Source organism: Peromyscus leucopus, chromosome 3 (assembly GCF_004664715.2).
Source record: "Peromyscus leucopus breed LL Stock chromosome 3, UCI_PerLeu_2.1, whole genome shotgun sequence".
Classification (NCBI taxonomy): Eukaryota; Metazoa; Chordata; class Mammalia; order Rodentia; family Cricetidae; genus Peromyscus; species Peromyscus leucopus.
In genome coordinates, this window is record NC_051065.1 from 55,022,468 (window position 1) to 55,044,575 (window position 22,108).

General features: G+C 43.0%; 1 protein-coding gene across 2 annotated transcripts in view; it reads left to right on the forward strand.

Moving 5' to 3' along the window:
- Nucleotides 1–354: 354 nt before the first annotated feature.
- Nucleotides 355–22,108, forward strand: part of Chchd3 (coiled-coil-helix-coiled-coil-helix domain containing 3) — a 278,523-nt gene continuing 256,769 nt past the window's right edge. For both annotated transcript variants that reach the window (XM_028866156.2, XM_028866157.2), the window contains exons 1-2: nucleotides 355–606; nucleotides 11,475–11,562. In XM_028866156.2, the coding sequence (XP_028721989.1) occupies nucleotides 526–606; nucleotides 11,475–11,562 (169 nt within the window). In that variant the 5' untranslated portion in view covers nucleotides 355–525. The remainder of the gene's footprint in view (nucleotides 607–11,474; nucleotides 11,563–22,108) is intronic.

The following is a 22,108-nucleotide window of genomic DNA, read 5'->3' on the forward strand; positions in this document are numbered from 1 at the left end:
GCTTTGAGTTGTTTGGAGTGCCACTGCCTACTTACAGTCAATTGCAAATGGTTGGGTGAACAAACTTCCTTGATAGCAGACCCGTTAGAGCTCGCTGGGCCGTCAAGACTACAACTCCCAGAATGCTCTGATCCCCTAGCAAACTCTGCAGCAAGAACAGATGGTCACAACACCAGCCACGCCAGATCAAGACTACAATTCCCACTACTCTCAGAGGCTCCGGAAACTTTGTTAAGCACCACCTGTTGCCATAGCATCCGGGTCTAAGCCCACCAATCCTGGAGCGTCTACCTAGAAGAGGCGGGAGGCTTGCCTCTCGGGCCAACCCGAGGCGCTCTACTCCTGGCACGTGACCGGAGGAGGCGGGCTTTTGGGACCGGCGCCTTCTCCTTGCTTCTTGGGGTCGTGGCCTTGCTCCCGCCGGGCAAGGGAAGGGTTCCTGGGCTTTCACGCGCAGGTGTGCGCGTGGGTCCTGACGTGCTCGCGGGTCCACGCTCAGACTCTGCGGGGACAGAAGCAGGAGCCATGGGCGGGACCGCCAGCACCCGCCGGGTCACCTTCGAGGCGGACGAGAACGAGAACATCACCGTGGTGAAGGGCATCCGGGTGAGTGCCGTGGGCGGGCGGAGGGCAGCCCCTGAACTCGGACCCCGACGCTGAGACGTGCCTGGGACCGCTGCACCTGCCTTCTCCGCTCTCGGCTCGCGCTGTTGTCCCGCTAGAAGTCTGGGTCTCGGAGAAGAAGCACATAGTTTCAAGACTCGGAACGTCCATTCAGAGAAAGTTCTTGGTTGTGTGCCAGGCGCCAGGCACCTTGCTGGGGCAGATAGGGTTGCCGGGCCACCACGTCGTCCTTGCTCACTGGTTGCAGGGCTTAATTGAAACTCTTGCTTCACTGTGCCGGTCTGTGTGTCTCCTCTTCAGGACCCGAACCCTGTTTTTCCACGCACATCTCTCTCTCAGGGTGAATTGGCGTTTTAAGGATGACCCTTAATGCCATTCAGTGCCACTCGTGATGGTATCGTATCACCCGTTTCCCCAACACATACATACACTTATGCATTCAAGTCATTCCTGGCTCTGCTGGCTAACGTCTGGCTTCTGGCTCCTTCCCTTCCACCTGTTTTCCCAGGTACCGCCCCTGTGGTTTGTTGGCCCAAGTTTTTGAACCAGGCCTAGTTACTACAGGCCTACTGTCTGCCAGCCTGATAGGGGCAGAGGTCAGTTGCAGTTCTTCAAGGTTGGTAGGACTAAGACAGTCGGTTCTGAGGGATACGTTGTAGAGACTTTTTAAACACCCTTTGCGTGCACTTGATACATGAACTTAAAAATTTAATTTTTCTCTAGGGTGTATGTATACCGGCACTAACTTCATTAACATCCTCTGCACCTGACTTTGGAGCGTCGTGGTTTGGAAAATACACTTGTACCTAGTAAATAAAGCACCCCAATGGTTTCAGAAGGTTTTAGGGTACTTCATATTTTCCCTCTACTGTTTTTACACAGCTACGATTAATCTGTTAACTGTGTAAGAAACTTTTTAGCATTTGTTACAAGGAAATAAAACTTTAAAAAGATTTCAAGTGTTTAAAAACTTTGCCCTCTGAAGTTTGTTACTTTGAAAAGAACTTATTAAAGTTTTCCTGATAGAAACGCCAAACTGTTGAACTGAGTTTTTGGTCTGTGACCATCAATTCTCACTATACTAATCAGTGATAGAACTACAAGGCCACATTCTTTGCTATGTTGTGGTCTATTTGGTACTTTTTGTAGTAAGATCAGAATTACTACAAACAAGTTTTATACAGAGATGGAAAAAAAAAAGTAAGTTGTCGCTAGGCTTTGACTGTTCCACACCAGAGAGTGAAACCTTAAAAAAAAAAAAAAATGTCTCAGTTGAGACTTGGTTAGGAAAATGTGAAATGTGTAAGTACATGCATGTCCTCATGTGTCAGTACAGACACAGCAATGGCACAAAACAAAATTGAAAGAGAATTTGGCCACAGCATAGAGATTTAGATAAAATATCGGGTGATGTTGAGTGATAGGCTGACAGTGGGACAGGTATTGGATTCGAGTAGTGAGATTGTTTTAAAAGACTTTTGCAAACTTTTTTTTTTTTTTAAAACCATGCCCTTCAGCCACACAACTTGAAGTAAGTTGCCTTTCACACAGATACATTTTATCTCTGTTGTTACAGTCCAGGCCCGCAGCCTCGTTTTGGTTTGTATGCCGCCACTCTTCTGCAAATGCCCTTGGCCGGGTGTCTTTACTTCCTGTCTTTTTCAAGGACAGACTAATGTCCCGAGCTTTTTTCAGTTTTCTCCTCTTCAGATTGAGCCAAGTACATCTCTCAGGTCTCTCTCTTTTCCAGCTCTGAGTTTATTTATTTATTTATTTATTTATTTATTTTTTAATTTCTTTTTTTTATTGTTGTTCTTTTTTTTTTTCCAGCTCTTTTTTTTATTTTTTATTTTACAATACCATTCAGTTCTACATATCAGCCAGGGGTTCACGGGTTCCCCTATTCTCCCCCCTCCCACACCCTCCCCTTATCCCCAGCCTACCCCCCATTCCCACCTGCTCCAGGGCAAATCCCCCCCCCCCCAGGACTGCAATCAACCTGGTAGACTCAGTCCAGGCAGGTCCAGTCCCTTCCTCCCAGACTGAGCCAAGTGTCCCTGCATAAGGTCCAGGTTTCAAACAGCCAACTCATGCAATGCAGCTCTGAGTTTATATGAACTTCTTGCTACTGTCAATTTTTTGAGAACAAACGTAGCCTGTTGCAGTTTCTTCCAAAACCGGTAAGCTGTTGAATTGTGAGGACTTGGAGGTCATTTTGGGTTCCTTGAGGTCATGCACAGGAGAAAACCAACTTGGAATTAAGCTGACATGTTTAGTCTGTGGCTCTGGACAAGTCACCTTTCTGATGACACATCCATAAGTCTGAATGTTATCACATCCTTTGGCTAGGGTCAGAGGATAAGGTATGTAAAACTCGTGATGAATTGTGGACTTTTCGTTTACTATTATTATTAACTACTATTTTGTGGTGCTGGGAATTGAACTTAGGTCTTCCATGTGCTAGACAAGCACTTTACCATTGAGCTATATTCCCAGCCTGCTTTGTAGATTTATAAATAAAAAGTGGTCATTAGTATGATAGAGTTCCTTTCACATTTAAAATTCTGGAGTTCTTCGAAAGTGCATCGGGATCCCACAAACCTGGGTTCAGATCTTTGCTCTGTAGGATTTAGTATAGCTTAGGGCATGGACAAGTCACCTTTGAGTGCATTTCCCTATCTGTTGTTTCCATGCAAATGTATCTTAGTGAGAATGTGGCGTGTGTGTACCTGGCCCTGTGTCTAAGTGCTTTGTCAATGTTTGCACTTACAGTGGTAGCTTGGAGTTCCTCAGGAGAGCTGAAGCTTAAACCTATGAGACCACAAAATAACTCAACAGGAGAGCATGCTGTGCCCGTGAGAGACTCTACAGGGCGAGCAAGGAGCCTGAGATTGTCCATTCCCTGTCTGAGTCTTGTAAATCTCTCTTCGCTGCTCTTTCTCGGCTCCGAACAGTCATCTTGTTTGCTCTCCAGGCATGAGAGCAGTATTCTCAGCATATAGGCAAGGCTTTGTCTTTAGGCAGTTGTTAAAACATGGACAGATGAGCCCCAAACCCCAGTTTTGGACTTCACAGGCTAATGCAACTTGACATGTTTAGGATCATCAGTTAAGAAAAATAAGAGTATACCAATAATTCAATACTTATCCCTGGGAAACTAGTTTGCATTCTGTTCCATTGATGAGATTAGTAATTTCATCTTCAGTTATCCTAATATAGAAAGAGTAGCATTTAGTGAGCAACAGAAAATTCACTAAGTAGGCCGAGTTTATTAATAGATCATGAGTCTCCATATTTTTCTTGCTGAGGTGCTTATAGCTTGCACTTAAAGGACCTACTTACAATGTCAAGTTTCCAGTTTCTTCTTGCTGGCAGGCACTGCTTTTCATGGTATTAGATACACAGTCCTGCTTTTTCCTTTATTCTGAGCAGTTGCTAGTATTTTTCTGCCCTCTGTAAAATAGCCTGTACTCTTATCCCTGGCTTCAGTTTTGCGTAGGAAACTACTTGTATGGACTGGATGAAGGATTTCTCTCTTGCCTTGTACTCTCTCTAAGTCTCAAATTTTCTAGTGATAGAAAAACAAGCATTTTTAGTACTCACTTGTGCTTAATAGGATTTTTGGGTCCACCTACTGTGCCTGCTTACAAAGTGTGCTCAGGACCCCGTCTTTCACAAATTTATCTAAAGCATCAGAGCTGTGAGTGGACTCTTCCAGAGCAAATGTCAACTTCAATGAGTATCATTTTCAGAGTTACACTTATCATCATTTCTGGCATAATGGATCTCTGTAGCTGGCCTTGAAGCTGCAAGCTGACGTTCACAGGAGCCAGTCAGAGCTCTGTGCATGCCATGAAACACACCATGTGCTCTGGGAGATGTTGGCAGTCAAGAGCCCCTAAATGAAGAGATTTCTTAATGTGGGGTGCTGGAGAGGTTTCTGCAGAGAGTGTGTTAGCCAGAATTATACATTTATTTGGTTAGCCATAGCCTGTAGTTTCAGTTTTAGGTTCTGTGAGTGTCTTGGGCCATCTTAAGTTTCCTAGGATTCAGAACACAAGTAACAAGCTAAATAGGAACTGAAAATGACACATGGCTTACAGAAATGAGTCTGTGTGTTCCCTGCCACCCCATTTTCTTCTGTAAATGGGAGAATTGACAATTTGAGTGTCTTTGTCTTAAAAAGGTAGTGGGGAACCAGTGTTCACAGAAAATGACCTGTTCTTCCCTGGAGGGCAAACCAAGAGAGAAAATTGCATCTGTGTTTCTTAAATAAATTTGATAAGAAACATCTGAAGAAAAACCATTAGGGCTTCAGTTGTGAACTGTTCTGTGTCATGTGGCTCCGGCCTTTACCTCTCAAAGATAACTTGAGTTTCCCCCTCTGATAGCAGAAGACTATCTTTGTTCCTTGTACTCATCCTCTTGTGTCTGAAAAACATACTGAGTTCTGGATTAGTGGGTGGCATGTTTGTACAAATTTTGGATCAGACCAAACAGTGAGTGGGAGGAGATAAGTGAGATGACTAGATGATATACATCGTGCTCTGTGGAGCCCATGCTGTGAGTCAAACGGTGGCCAAGCTCTGCCTGCTTAAGTGTCTTTGAATAGGATAGGTGGGCAAGGCCAGCTGATTTTGTAAACAGGCCTGCTTCTCCTGATCACCCTTAGTGTACTTGTGGTTCTTTTGATATATAAACCACTGTGAGTTTTGTAAGGTATGGACTCTGCCCCAACAATATAGTGAGCACACAGTTTTGTTTACATTGAATTAATCCATGAACTCCAAAGTCCAGGGGCCTCTGGGTGTAGTTTGTAGCATCAATATGTGATGTGTGAGGGGTATTGCTTCACATTTGGTATTCAGATGGAGATTCCAGAGGCTGGAAGAGCAGGTACGGTCAGCAAATGGTCGGCAGGTGGGAAAAGGTTCTTCTAATGGAAGTGCCCTCTTTTTTTTTTTTTTTGGTTTTTCAAGACAGGGTTTCTCTGTGTAGCTTTGCGCCTTTCCTGGAAGGAAGTGCCCTCTTTAAGGACAAATGTGTACCCAGAGAGTTTCCTCTTCTTAGGTGGCTTGTCCAGCTCTTCCTGAAGCTTATGTTGTACCTTTGACCCCCCCACCTCTGCCCAACTTTGGGTCAGTTTTTGTCACAGAGAAGAGCCCCACTGTTCTACAGCTGTGGGCTGTGTATGACCTTGGCCAGCATCTTTCAATCTTGTCTGCTCCCTCACAAGTGAGTGCCTCTTCCCAGAGGAGATCAGGTGAGACCTGAGCTTGCCTCAGCCTGTAGAGCCTGGCTGCTGTATATATAGCTGGGACAAGTAACAGTGCTCAAGTTGAGGAGGATGGCAGCCCTGGGCTGCCGGTACTACCTGTGCACCTCAAAGGCCCAAGAACTCAGCTGTGGAAGAACAGATGCAGGCGGCTCTGAATCAGCAACATGGACATATGTGTGACTGCATGTGACCAGAACCTACATTGAGAAATAAATGGTTTGGTTGGAGTTAGAATGACACTAAGTAGCAATGTGGAGGTATCAGAGAAACCACAAAAGCAACAAAAGGCTAACAAATACTTACTGCTGGGTTGAAAGACATTTGTACTCCTGTGCCCCCAAAAGCATAGGGAGAGAAAACCCAACACTTGTACACTCCTCCTAGGACCTACACCGCTGCTGGTAAGAACTCCAGACCTTGTCCTCAGCCCCATGTGGAGATGAGCTCCATGTAGGCCCCGGTAGTGAGAATAAGCTAGAAGAGAGAAAATCTGTGCCTATGGCTGTGTGAATAACCGCCCTACCAGATAGTTTCTGGTGTACATACTACAATCCCCATTTACCCCAGTGGCTAAAAACTTCCACCTCCCAGACAGAGGAAGTGAGGTAGCTAGCCTCTTGTATTTTCTGAGCCAGCTCTTTCTGTTTGAAGGGTGACGTCTTGAGACTGCTAGAGGGAATGAAAGGACTTTCATAGTTGCTGTAGAAATAGTCAGTATACATTCTGAAGGGAAGTAGATGGAGTATTTAGAAAATACAGGCCAGTGTTTATAGCTGAGTAAAACTCGAGTGAGTTTTAGCTAACATGTCTGACCAGTTATAGTTATACATGATTTTAATGTTGTGGGTCTTTGATTTTGGGTTGAAATATAGAAATGTAAATTAAAAATGTGAAAGTTACTGCACATATAAATTACATAAACTGATGAACTTTATGTACTGGCTTTATAATATGCTATATTGGATGTGTATTATAGTGTATATTGTACTTTGCAGTATTTGTGGTGATGGTAATATGTAATATGTAGTGGTTTATTTTTTATTTCTTATTTTTAGTTTGTGAGAATTAAACCTAGGGTTTTGTGTGTGCTAGGCAAGTGTTGTACTGTCAAGCTCTGGCCTCAGCTATATAGAGTTATGTAGAATATATTGAAACATTAATATGTTGTTATAAAATACATGATATGTATGAGTTAAATGTATTTTATATCACTTAATGTAATGTATGTTATTTTTATAATACATATCACTTAAAATAGCTCTGAGCTTCAGAAATGAAGGCCTATTTTTCTCTTGTAAGAGGAAATGGTATGCTTTTATTATATATGGAGAAATTGATGAGGTATACTGCTGCAAGAGCATGTGCCTGGAGATTGGGGCGGTCACTACTGGTCTCAGTGCTCCCTGTAACTGCATGTTACTCAGGGTTACCTGGGAATGGAGAGGACTGGAGTCCGTGTTAACAAAGCTTTTTCGCCTTTGTGGATACATTTCAAATTTACCCGGCAGCTGCTGTCAGGAAACATGGAGCCAGACTTGGGGCACTTGTCTGTCTTCCAGTGCATGGGAAGTGAAGGCAGAAGGATCAGGAGTTCAGGAGTTGAAGATCACTTTGAGCTACATAGTGAGTTTGAGGCTAACCTGGGCTACTTTATACTCTGTCTCAAAAAACAAAAGAATACAAGCAAACAGAAAAACAATAAAAAATATGTAGCTGAGGCTGCTAGAGATGAAGCTCTGAGGTAGATAGGGCTGGAGGCCCAGGGCTCAACTGCTAGAATCATGAAACAAAAAATAAAGCAACAAGAAAAGATGCATCTGGCCCTGGTGTCTCAGGATACAAAGCCTCTTGGTACACACCTTTCTTAGTTTGCCGGGTCCTCTAAGAAAGGAGTAATGGCCTTTTTCTCTAAAGAGCACAATTCTTGAGCTGTTTTTCCTTTCCCATCTCATTCTACTTTATTTTGGGCCCTGAGACAGAAGTACCTGTTAAGGTGTAGACAGTTCACATAAGTATCCCGAGAGGGCCCTGATTTAATACTTGGTGTGTGGAATATTTGTTAGATGAATGACTCAGTGATATATAGGAGCTCAGTGTCATGGAAAGGCAGAGTTTCAGCACAAAGGGGAAATACTCTTTGTCACTGGAGTGTTTGTGTTAGATGTAGTGGGCACGAGGAACCATAGCTCTGCTAGGCAGACATTGTTGGAATTGAATGCAGAATTATTTGTTTGGTGAGTGATTGCTTTTGGATGTTGACTTCTTCTTAGGGGGTCTGGTGGGAAGGAATGGTGGCAGAGATAACAAACAGCCACCTATGTGTGGGGAAACCCATGAGTGTGAAGTATAACGGGAGAAACCAGAAGGTAAGGTTGGAGAATTAGCTATCACCAAATGAGAAGTGAGATGTGGGAAGAATTGATAACAGTTCAGTTGATATTTTGGGCTTAAGGAAGTCATGGCTAAGAAAATAAGTTGAGGTAAGTGTTAAAGGTAAAGTGACCCCTTTTCTGATTTGAAATTCCAAATGGAGTTATGGCAGATGTTAACTAGGTAAAAGGAAATTGGGAGGAAGAAAGTTGGACAAACCCAAGTTCCATTTTGGGCATGTTGGGTTTGAGGTATTTCTGTCTGTTTGAGGTCAGCTGTTTAGTAAGTAAAGTGTATCTAATCCTGGTTTTCAGGGTGCTGGGTTAAAATTCATGAGTTCATCACCAGCAGTTAAGGAGGGCTTGGCCAGATGTGGTGGCACATATGTCAACCCTGCATTAGAGAGACTGAGGCAGGGAAACTTAAGAGATTGGCTGAGGATACCAAGAGCACACAGACGGATAGAGAGGGCAAAGAACAGAGGAAGTCCTGTGGCCCTGAGACCAGGCAGCAGGGGAAGCCTGGGAGAACATGAGACTTGGCTAGGTAGAGCCCTCAGAAAAACAGTGTGGTGAGAGGTCAGAAAGGCCCTGGATTCTTGAAGAGGGCAGTGATGACGGGGTGGGGTCAGGTGCTGGATGGAAGCCATATAGTTAAGGTGTGTTACAAATATATACCAGTTGATGTAAATACAAGTGTGAATGCCACTCACTGATGCCTTGCACCAGGATGCTTTTGTAGGTACACTGAGAGTGAAGGCCAGATAGTAGTGATGAGCAGAGGAAGTGGAAGATGGAGGGGCATCACCCTGCTACTTGAGCCAGAAGCCCCAGGGTCCTCGCTGACCTCTGTTTTGCTCCCATGTCTTATCAGATGTTGAGTGTGTGCTGGAGAGGGATATTGGATGTTGACCTTGAGACTTGGACTTGTTGAGTTAGAACCCCAGCTTCACTGCTGTGAGAATGATTTGGGACCTGGTATTTGTCTGGCAGTCATTTTTCACTCACTTATATAATGTAACTATTTCCCCCACAGGCTTGTTAAGGATTGGATGAGTAAAGCACCAGGGTAGAGATGACATGCAGTAAGCACTAAGTCCATTGTAGCAATTTCGGATCGCACATACCCTGTAGACATGAATTATTTTTGAGACAGTCTTTTCATATAGCCCAGACTGGCCTTGAACTCTTGTTCCTTTATCTGCCTCCATGGTGCTGGGGTTACAGGCATGTGCTACCATGCAAGGCCCTAAATATCTTTTCAGTATATTAACTATTGTATTAACAAAATAGCACCCCTCCCCACAACTTCATTATAGAATAATTTACATGCCTCCAAATGTACTTGGATTAATTAGACAGTTCAATAGTTCCTAAAATAACCACTGTGTTATGCAGTGACCTTTTAAGGACATTTTCATAATCGGAGTAAGGTCTTGAGTCCTTTTCAGTTAATCCGAACTCCCATCTCTGCCTGAGGCAACTTTGTTTATTGATGCTCGAATTGTCTTTTCTGGATGTTTCAGATAAATAGACTCAATGTGGCCAAACATGGTAACCTACAGCTGTAATCCCAGCACTTGGGGGGTGGATGCAGGAGGTTTGAGGCTAACCTGGGCTACATAGTGAGACACGCATCTCAAAACAAAAAGAAGTAGTTTTGTAGTATGTAACCTTTGGTGTCTGGTCATTTCCACTCAGCTTTGTGATTTTTGGGTTTGTACATATTGTAGCTTTTACTGGAACTTTATTCATTCCTCTTTATTACTGAACTGTATTCTGTTCTGTGGCTATAGAATGCTTGTTTATCTGTTCACCAGTAAATAGCCATTTGTTTGTTTCCACTCTTGCTATTATGAATAATGCCTCTGCGTGCATTCTGTGCAAGGCTTTGTGTGGACATATGCTTAATAGCTTCTTAATTGGTCCTTTAGTCTCCTCCAGGGGTCCTTCTTCTGTTCTTATTCTGCTTCAATCTGTTGTCTGTGCTGTAGCCAGGGTGATCTCTGAAATGTAAATCAGATTATGTTATTACCCTGCTAAAATATTCAGTGCCTATTGCCCCCTGAAACTTAGTTTACTAACCTCAAGCGTGTTTACTAGAAGTTTTAAAATCTGAAATACCCACTATTTTTTCTGTGTCTCCTCTTTCACTACGCTCATTCATTCATTCTTATAGTGCTCATTAGTTGTTTAACCATTGTATTTTCCAGGGTTATTGAGTGTGGGGATATAGTGATAGGACACCAAACCTTTGCTCTTTTGCCATCTTTTTCTGTAGTGGGAAAGACAGAGGAAGCAAGGAACTGTCAGACATTGGTAAGCACTATTAAGAAAACACAGAAGGATAATGCTGTAGTGACCATGGGGCTGGTGACTCAAATCTGCAGGCTGGAGTGTTCCCCAGAGCCTCTGGCCTATTGCCAGCAACTTGCTTGGTTTCTCCACTTGGAGGTCTAGTGGTGGCAACCCCATTTCTTGTCCACACTCAGTGTGGTTTCTTTGCCTTGTCACTTTCTCTTTCTGAGTTCTGTTCATCTTTCCGCCATGAGTCTTCTCTCCCTGAGCCCTGTCCCTGCAGCCTGGCTGGATGCTGCCCATTGTGTTACTGTAGACTTCCATTCCAGGCTGGCAGAGTCAGGGAGCACCTTTCATGGCATACTTAAATGCCTTGTCTCTATTCTACTTCTCTCTTAGCAGCTTGATCTTATGAATCCTCCAAGTCTAGCCTATTCTTGGTACAGAATTAGTGCCTAATCAAAGCTGTTGAAAGCAGTTGTGTGTTCTTAGCCTTGAACAGGAGGGAGGGAGGAAGGAGTGAACTGAGGTCTGTTAATACATACATACATGCACACATACATGTGTATTTACTAAATATTTACTGGAAAAATACTGAGGGAGTTTTGGTGGTTGACATTTCTCCAAGACTATAACTTAGAGCACCACACAAACCAAGAAATGTTATTTGCATAAACACTTACTAGTATATTAGAGGAAATAAAGGAGCAGTGCTGTGGGGTGTGGCTTGGAGTTTGAAAACTGTTTTTGCTTGTGCAGTTAGTTCTACAGCAGTCTTACAGCTGTTTGTGCGAGTCTAATGAGTAGGCCGTTCGTTACAGAGTGATGCAGATGGGGGTGCCTGGATGTTAGTGCTCTGTCTTTGCTTTTGTCTCATCAGTTCCATTCTGATGTTCCTTTTGCAGCTTTCAGAAAATGTGATCGACCGGATGAAGGAGTCCTCTCCGTCTGGCTCTAAGTCCCAGCGATATTCCAGTATTTATGGTGCTTCAGGTATGGCAGCGTTCTTATTTTAGGGGCTCTCATTAAAAAGAACCTAAGTAGGAAAGATGACTCTAGTCAAGCTCAGCTCCCTTGTCTGTTGGTGTTTGGATGTTCAGCTTTCTAGGGTGAGTGTTAGAAATCAGTATCAAGAGTCTCTTTTAAACGTTTGGCTGTGTTGTTAAATGCACTTTGTGAAAGAAAACTTGTTTTTTCATTCAACTCCTAAACCCTCCGCTAGCTTCAGAATGCTACTTCTCACCTTTTGTGGGAAATGGTTTGATAGTAGAAATATTGGAGATTAAGGCGTAAATATTTAGTAAATACTTTTTTTTTTTGAGAAAACCCCTGGGGGTGGGGGTGGGGGGAAGAAAGAACCCCTGAAATTAGAAAATACTCATTTATTGCTTCTGATAGCTGCACTGAATTATTAAATACCTCAAATGTTTATATTTTCTAGTAATTTTTTTAAGCTTCTACAAAAGATGTAGTTTGTTATAGTCTGATTTAGTTGTTGTGAAAATTCTATTAAATGGAATCCATAGAGAAATTGTAAGCCTCATCTATAGGTCTTTTTGGATAAGAACAGCTAAAGAGACCCCCAGTACTTTTTCTGTTCCCTCACCTTCCTCTAGCTCCACCTGTGTACTTATCCATGAAATAATTACCAAGAAGCTGCTGTGTGTCCAGCCCCTCTCTTCCTTCTCATCTGGAGACAGAACCCAGCTTATGTGTGCCAGGCAAGAGCTTCCCCACTGGGCTGTATCCCTGGTCCTCTCCCACTGTTCTTGATACTGCCCAGAAGATGACTGGACATGCTCTTGACTGTGAAATGGCAAGAAGAACAATATGGGAGGGAATGCTTTGGGACCAAGAGTTTTTGAAGTTTATTTGAAAGGGCTTATTTGGCTGCAGGTTGTAAAAGTGAGGAAGATGAACTGTTGGCACTTGCCACTGTCCCGGGGAGCAGTTGTGACCCTCAAGCTGACCATTAAGTTGACAAATAGAACTTGACTTCTGATATAACTTATCTTAACAGGAACAGTTTTTGTCTTTTCAAAGCTGCTTTTTTAGTAGGAGCATTGAACAGTCGTCATGGTTAATTAACACAGATGAAAGACAAGCACATATCCAACTTAACGGCCCCCAGACCCCATTTATTCTTTCACAGACCTGCTGCTTCGCCCATCTTTTCCAGGAAAGAGTAGATGATCAAACCTCCAAATGGAGCTGCATTTCTGTTTTCTGTTTTCCTTGCTCTTTATATCTAGCTGGTGTCCGATCTTGTCAATGCTTTTAATGTATCCTTTCGGACCCCTCTCTGCTGTCCAGTCACTGTCCAGTCAGGAACTGTCATCTCTTACTGTCCCTGCACAGACCCCTGTGCAGTGCTCTTTATACATAGTGGCCTCCATGTTTTCATAAAGAATGTGAATTAGTTCATGTCATGGCTCAGGTGATTCTCTGTGGGATGTGTTCTGATGTGATTGGAATCATTTCCTGTGGTCTCTGAGATGCACCATGACTGGGTCCTGTCTACCTTTTCAGTATTATTATTTCATCATTTATCTTCCACCATCCATGCTCTCCTTACTCACTATGATAAACTCATGAGCTTCTGTCTTTGTCTGTTCACAGGGAAGTTCCCAGCTCCTAGGGTAGTATCTGTTTCTCAGTACATGCTTATTATTAACTGTTAATTTAGGAAAAATTCTGTTACATCTTTTGAAAGTAACTACTTCCGATCATTCTGGATCCAGTTCCATAAATTTAGGCAACATTTACTGAATGCCTGCATTACAAATAATGAAGCTTTTTGAGTTGTTTCAAAGAGTTTAGATTTTGTGCAGATATAACTAAATGCCTAATAAGACTGACTATAAGGAAGGTAGAGGCAGACATTTAAAAACAAAAAAACAAAACCCTAGAAGATGTTGAAATTAATGTTAAGTATTTTGACTTAGGAATAAATTTTGATTTTATGAATATTTTAAAATTTGGAACTTGTTCTAAAATTGGATTGGTTCTACTTTGTTAAGGTAGACAGTGATAGAATAATGATGAAATGGTAAGTAAGACATGTTTATATGGTAGAGTTGTGCTGAATCCTTGATCTCTTACCTGACCTTATTCTTAAAACCCTCCATGAAAGGAACTGTTACCAATGCACTTTATGCAGAAGAAAGCTGAGGCACACAGTGACGAATTATTTTGCCCAGAGTCACACAGCTGGTGAGCCATAGAGCTGAGAGTTAAACTCATCCATGTGACTCCCGAGTAAATGCCACTGTGCGTGATGACAGTTTGCATGACCTCCCGCTTCATTTGTAAAAGAGAAACTCCTAGGATGGAAGGAGCTGCCTGAGCTGTTCTGCTGGCCTTAGGAGAGAACCTTCTGTTATGAGTGCTAGTTGGTTCTTCAAGCTCCATATTATCTCACTCTGTGATGAACTGAAGGAGAGGGAAGGTTTTCCTTTTGGAGTTGGCTTTTTTTTTTTTTATTAATTTGTGTGTGTGTGTGTGTGTGTGTGTGTGTGTGTGTGTGAGAGAGAGAGAGAGAGAGAGAGAGAGAGAGAGAGAGAGAGAGAGTGTGTGTGTGAGAGAGTGTGTGTGTGTGTGTGTGTGTGAGAGAGAGAGAGAGAGAGACGGGGGGGGTGGGGGGGGAGAGAGATAGCATGCATGTGGAGCCAGAGGACAACATTGTGGAATTGATGAGAGAGAGAGAGAGAGAGAGAGAGAGAGAGAGAGAGAGAGAGAGAGAGAGAGAGAGAGAGAGAGAGAGAGCGCATGCATGTGGAGCCAGAGGACAACATTGTGGAATTGATACTTTCCTTCCACCTTCACTGGATTCTGGGACTGCACTCAGATCGTCAGGCTTGCATGGCAAGTACCTTTGCCTGCTGAGCCATCTTGCTGGCCCTTGGTTGGTTTCTTAAACTGACACTTGGATAGAGTTAAGGGTAGGCTGGCTGACTTCTGTGAGTGCCCATTGGTAGGTATGACCTGCAGAGCCAGGCATGGATGGTGTGATAAGCTCGGCTTTCTTGGGGAATCTGTCTGTTCCCATTCTAGGTTTGACATGACTACAGACATGGCTCATGCTCAGCTGTGACCATCCTGGGCTCTGAAGACCTAGACTGTCACCTTGTGAGTTGGTGACCAGACTACTCTTGTTCTAAATCAAGGGTAGCTGCTCCTTACCTTTGACCATTAAACATTGCATAAAACCTAATTAACAGAAATAGAATGTGTTTCTCAGATGCACTGGTCACATTTCATGGTCATTAACTGCATGTGGCTAGTGTCTGTCACGTTGGGTAATGCAGTGTAGACTAATTCTAGCCTGCAGGAAGCTCAGCTGTGTGGTTCTAGCCTGGGACTCACCAGTGCTGGGCATTTATCAGGTGCTCTGTTGATGTGACTGAGGCTGTGAGGCCAGATGGTTCTGTGTGCTGGTGGCTTGTGACTCTAACTCTGTCCCTTCCACATCACTCATCCTAGGACTGTCAGTAATGGAAACTCTGGGGGACATTCTGTGGTGGTATAGTATCTTTTTGTTTGTTTGTTTTTTTGAGACAGATTTGGTGCCTGTCCTGGATCTCGCTCTGTAGACCAGACTGGCCTCAAACTCACAGAGATCTGCCTGGCTCTGCCTCCCGAGAGCTGGGGTTAAAGACGCGCCACCACTGCCCGGCTGGAGGTAGTGTCTTTATAGCAGTCTTGGACATAGCTTCGGCAGGTCTGGGAAGAGGATGCTCGGAGCAGTCAAATCACATCTGGCACCATGACAGGAAAAAGACCCAGTAAGGCTATCATGTCGTTTCCCTCCCTTCAACCTAAGCCAGAAGGAGAGCTAACGTTAGAATAGTATTCGAAGTGCTCTTCCTTTATGTTAAAAACAGTTAGCCCATGACTGTGTAAATTAGCAAACATTGGTTCTCAAAATTAAAAAAATATATTGTTAAAAGTTCTAACCTCAAAATTTATATTCTCTTCTAAGTTTCTCTCATTGGGGTTTTCGTCAGTGCTCAGTAATAGAGTTCTTACGATTCATAATTCAGATGTGTTGTGAAATAATTTTTCAAGTCTACCAAAGTTTATTGATGGAGATGTCACCAGCTTTTTCTGCATTTTTCAGAAATTAAATGTGAGCTGAATTTTTAATGTTTGTTAAAATGCTTTCTTTCTCTTAGGACTTACTCATACTAGTCCTAGGCTATTCACATGTGTGAATATAGGGCAGTGTGTTTGATGGGCCAAAAACCATAGGATTTCTGAATATAAGAGCTAAGGTTTATCATATGTATATGTACACACACCCAGAGACGAACACATAGTTTGGAGAATATAATTTATGTTCTACAAAAGTAAGTTTTTTTTTTTTTTTAAGACTCTACTGAAACTTTTTCTTTCTTCGAGAAAGCTTGAACCAGATCAATGACTCGTTGTAATAAGTATTTGCATGTAAAGCTGTTTGAGCAAAATAATACACTGTGTGGCACACAGCAGATTGCAGCGCCACTTTAATAAAGGAATGTGCTCTAAAGAACTTCACTGTGTCTTCTGCCTCAGCTTCTTTGCTCCATTGTAACAACTGTGTTGACTTGCTCTTACACCCGTTAATTCTCTCCTTAGGTGGACAGAGGGGATGCCGTTGTGCATAGTTACACGCTTACCTTTTTTATTAACATCTTGCATCTTTTGATTTTAAAAATCAATGTTGGCTATTGGCCTTTTCCCCCTCAATCTTGATCCTTTAGTTTTACTGGCCTGTGGTGAGGTCAGTCCATTCATGTTCGACCCTATCCACCCCTAAGAAACTGTCTCCAGATCAATATGAGAAAATCAAACAGGAAATGGTATTAGGCTGTTTATTGGTTTCCTAAGCCACTGGGAACCTGATGAAAATGATAAATCCGGAAAAAAAAAAAAAGACCAATGAGCTTATTCTTATTATTATCTTCACCGTGCAAGTTTCTCTGTAAACTTCTTGTCATTGTGAAAAATAGGAAAGATTTGCCGATTTGTGTTAAGCGTATTGCTGAGATCACTAAGTATTTGGCAGCCTTAACAAATTGCCGGAAACCAATTTGAGCAGGAAATAGCACAGCCCAAACTAAGCAGCCAATTTAGGGAAACAGATTCATCTATATGTTGTATGTATTTTTTCTCCAGAATCTGGCCCTTCTGGTTATTTTTAAACAGCTCCTTAAGGCTCATTTAGACATAGCACTGTAGGGAGAGTTCAAAGTCAACAATTCGTGCTTATTCCTTTGCCTGGTGTTTGCACATCTGAGTGAAGAAGGTACAGTGTCTTAGATCTCTTTCAGTTATATGTGAAACTTTGTGGATGCCAGTATCCTAATCTGTAGGTTTTGCATTTCTGTAATGGATAATTAGCCTGGAGGTTCCAAAGCATTAAATCTATTCTCTAATGAGATCACCCTTCTCCTAAAAGAAGATCTGTAACAGTCCACCTTTAATGAGTGATGAAGAAAACCCAGAATTAGCTCCTTCTGTGAACAGGTATTGGTATGGCAGTGGTCTTGGACTTGAAAGAACAGTTTGGTCAAGTCATATTTAGCATGATGGTGTTGTGCAGTATTTTTGAGTAAAGGAACCAATATGCAAGTGAGGTAGAGTGTATACAGAAGTCTGGGAGGCAGTTTAGGAAATGAAAGGAATGGGTCAGAAGCTTGGCTTGCTGTGAAGGGATGTAGACTTGACGCAGACCTTGAGGAGAAAGGGATCTGAGGGGTGTTAATGTGACAAATACTTCATATAGAATCATTGAATAGAGCAGATTAATTCTGATAAGGTTTCCTGGGGCCTAACCAGAAGTTAAGGAGTTTCATCTTATCCTCTGAGGTCCTGGCAGCTACTGAGAAGTTTCATCTAATTTTAGGATAGAAGATTAGAAAATTGCGTTAGTTGCTTCTTCCTTCATGTACATCCAGATGTTAATAACGTTTTAATGGTTTAAAATAAAGTGCTGATTTTTCATTGATATTTTTATATTTAACAAAGACATCTGAGTGGTAAGAATACGTCTATTCTACCATTGCGTAAAATAAGGCCATTTTCATTTTAAGTGAAAAAAATTATAAGCATTTTTATTTATCCTTATTTGGCACTGTGAGGACAAGAAAAAGAATACAAATGTTGTTCTCAGCTGTGTGAGGCCGTGTGGCACTGTGGGCTGTATCATGAGTTTTGAGCAGGTAAATGAGATGTTAAGATGGTGTGATGGTTTGAATGAAAGTGGCCTGCATAGGCTAATGTATTTGAATGTTTAGTCCCTCGTTGTGGAACTGTTTCAGAAGGATTAGGAGGTGTGGCCTTGTAGGAGGAGGTGTGTCACTAAGGATGGGCTTTGAGGCTTCAAAAGACCACGCCAGGCCCAGTCTCACTGTGAGCTCTCAGCTACTGCTCCAGAGCTGTGCCTGCCTGCCTGCTGCTGCCATGCTCCTGGCAATGATGGTCATGGACTAACCCTCTGGAACTGAAAGCAAGCCCCCGATTAAGTGCTTCCTTTTGTAAGTTGCCTCAGTTGTGGTGTTTCTTCATAGCAGTGGAACAGTAACTAAGACAGGTGGTTTCTTGGCAGGGTAGGGAGAGGATGAGTTGAAACCAGATAGGGAAGGGAAGCCATTTTATGGTCTTTGTAGATGTAGTAAAGGCTGGGGATTTGGGGGACCTGGTAACTTGATGATAAGCCTGCATGGCTGGGTAGTGATGATTTTTGGCTCAGTCCTTGTCTTCTCATCTGGGTCACTTTACTTGGTGTCATCTGATTTATTACTCTTGGCCTTACATTTTCTTTTAAGAAACCAGCAAAAGTTTAAAATCTATCTGAACATTCTGAGGAGGACTTAGGCCTTTTTATATAACAGTCAATTCCTGGCTAGGAAGTTTATATTTTAGGGCAGCCTGGGGATAGTGCAAGAGGGGTCACACACACAACAGGTGCAGTGCCAGAGGGAAGGAGTTACAGAGAAAAAGCTTAGCACTTTCTGGAATATTCCTGAGTTACACTTTACAATAGTCCCCTGCCATTAGGAAATTCTGCGTAATGAACTTCCTGTTAGTGGATTAAATGCTGCCTCTGTGGCTTTTAAGTAAATTTTTGGTGGTCCCAGCCTTGTGACCACCTCTGTAATTTACCACACATAGGTGCTTACAGGTGGTATGAAGGCCAGTGGGTCAGAGAAGTCCCTGCTTCTGGCTGGCTTGCTGAGAAGCAGCAGCAGCATGGGAGGGGCCTATGTGTGAGGATTAGAGCTGGAGGAATGCCAGTTCCCACAGTGGGCTAGAGTTAAGGCATATGCTACTTGCCCTGAGTCTACACTCTCAGACGGAAAGAAAAAAGAAGCTATTTTAAGAGAACACCTATTTTTGCTGCAGTAGATTTTTGGATATTAACTTTAAGGTGCTTTTAAGAGTGGATTGTGCCGGGCGGTGGTGGCTCACGCCTTTAATCCCAGCACTCAGGAGGCAGAGCCAGGCGGATCTCTGTGAGTTCGAGGCCAGCCTGGGCTACCAAGTGAGTCCCAGGAAAGGCGCAAAGCTACACAGAGAAACCCTGTCTCAAAAAACCAAAAAAAAAAAAAAAAAAAAAAAAAAAAAAAAAAAAGAAAAAAAAAAGATTTATAAAATACAAGACTTTTGTCTATATAAACTACTCTGATGGAGTATGGAGAATAAAGACATGCCAACATGTAGAAATACTATTTTTGACTTAAATCTTATATGCCAGTTGTAAAATAAATGTCTAATTAGCAATCTTATTGCTTTCTTGGAATTTGACAGATTTTTATAGGACATCATTGGGATAGCCCAGATCTCTTAAAACAATTGCCCGAGAGAACTTCAAATGTGCATTTTTCTATTGCACGTGGAGATATTCAAAATCAATCCATTGACTTTCTAACTGTCAGCCAAATAATAGGTTATTGTTGTTGATGATGATGTTTTTTTCCTTTTAAAAGACATTTGAGAAAGTAAGGCCTGACACACCATTTTATTTCTTCCTGTTCCCCTTTTCTATTTCTCTGCTTCATCCAGTTACTCCTGAAGTACTCTGTATTAGGCCATGCCCCCTGCTTGGGAGCATTAAGTGTTTTAAGCTTTCCTTTTAAACCTGTTCTGGCCTAGGGCTTCTTGACACTTTGCTGACAGCTATCACAGTACTGGAGGGCCTTGTGAGGACTTGGGAACTAGGTGGATAGAAAGGATCATCAGACTTTCCAAGAAGTGGCTGTGATGTGCTTGCGACAACTTCCTGGTTCCCCTGAGTAAGTGGATAATTGAAACACGCTCTTTAATTAGCCGTCAGCAAATGATTAGAGCTGGAAATTACTTGGTTGCAGGGTAGCATTGATAACACTTTGGTTACTGTTTTGTTGATGGTGTGGTAGGGAAGTACATAGTCTCTGGCAGCCAAGCTGCACTCACACTGGTGGCAGCATTTCCGTTCTTTGTGACATTGGGAGTAATGTTGCTCATGTTCTAGGCTTACTTTGCCATATGCCATCATTGCTATCATGGGACACCCTGTCTTGCTCCTCTGCATTTGGTTAGATGCTCCACAGCTTTTTTCTGGGTTGTTTGTCTCTGATTTCAAGTTTTATGGTTTCCCTCATGGTGTCACTGCCCTGTTCTGACCACAGTCACTTCTCCTGCTTTGCTCAAACCATCTTGTGCTTGGGGTCCCTGCCTTCAGCCTTGCGTTTCTCAGCCTGTTCTCAACATAGCCCCAGTGCTCTTTCATTTCGGTAAGACCAATTGCGCCTTGGTTGAAGATGTGGGAGGCTCTCTCTACCTTCCTCTTGGGAGAAAGTCTAAATCTCTTGCAGCCACCATGGTCCTGTAATACTCTTGCCCGGTTGGTTTCTTCGGTCATCTCCCAGACCCTCCTCTGTCATGCCAACCTTTTCGTGTGTAACCAGAATTGAAGCCCTGAGTGTTCCTGAACTTGTTCTTCTGAGGACATGCCTGTGTTGTTCTTTTCTGTCTCAGTACTGTTCCCCCAACTGTCTAGCCCAGCCCCACCCCACTTTACTTTCTACCCATGTTTGTCGGGAGGACTTCTATACATTCTTTTAAACTTCTTCCCAGAAACCACTCTGTGAGTGATCTCTGGCTGCTAACCTGGGCCTTGTGTGGACCCACAGGGCCTGTTGTACATTGCCTGTGTAGGACCTCACACGCAGTCCCCAAATTGTTCTGTAATTCACTCCTTCAGTGACCACAGCTCTGTTTTCTCCTCTGTTCTCTGAGGCCCTCCTTGAGGGAGGGCACTTCCTTTGGGTTCCCTTGACTTCAGTGCTGACAGTCTTTGCTAACCTGAGTAGCAGTTGCAGAACTGTGTTTCCTGTAGGTAAACACTGGCCTGTTGAGCCTGCACTACACTAATGGGCATAGAAGAAGGGCTCAGGGTTGGCATGGCTCCTCAGAAGCCATTGACTCATCTTGCCAGTGTGGACTGCTTAAACAGATGATTTTTATTTTATTTCATTTTAATTAATTAATTAATTGTTTATGTCTTACATACATTGGTGTTTTGCCTGCATGTATGTCTGTGTGAGGGTGTTGGAGCCACTGAACTGGAGTTACAGACAGTTGTGAGTTGCCATGTGGGTGCTGGCAATTAAACCTAGGACCTCTGGAAGATCAGCCAGTGCTCTTAACCACTGAGCCATCTCTCCCGCTCCCAACAGATAATTTTTAAACCCCTCCTTTTGGTTCACAAATTTTACTCCCCTTCAGATAGACTTCACTGGTGTATAGTTGCACACAGGTGTGCCTCTTTTACTCCCTACTTGCTTTGAGCCTTTGAGAGCAGTGGCTGTTTGCTGCTTGCTCATCTTATAGCAGGAATCTTAAAGGTTCTTATTAATAAAATCAAACCTGAGCCAGGTATTGGCGTGAACACTGGAAGATCAGAGAGACAGAACAAGCCACAGCTAACCTCACCAGGCCAACTTCTCAGCTGATCTGTTTCCTCAGACTGGATGCCTCTGAGTCCAGAATGAATCTCAGCTGAACTGCTGCTAGAAGCCTGAAAGCTTAACCAGCCAAATGCTTCTAGTTTCTGTTCCTCACGCCTTAATATACCTTTCTGCTGTCTACCATCACTCCCTGAGATTAAAGGCTCGCTTTCTGGGATTAAAGGTGTGAGTCACCATGGTTGACTGTATCCTTGAACAGATGGATTTCTGCCTCTGGAATGCTAGGATTAAAGGTGTGAGTGCCACCATTTTCTAGCCTTTGTATCTAGTGGCTGTTCTGTCTCTGACCCCAGATAAGTTTGTTAGGGTGCACAATATTTTGGGAAACACAATACCACCACATCTTCTGTTTTCTCAGCTACAGGGACTGCAATGTCAGCTGTTCAGTAACAGTTTATAGAATGAATGGGCTGAAACAAACCAGAAAGTACAGCCCGATGTGTAAGTACATGTGTTAGCTAGAGTCAAAGAGGAGAGGGGCCTTTCCGTTGAATTGGTTCCATGGGGAGGGATATGAGGATCTTCCCCATGCTTGGGATGATACACCT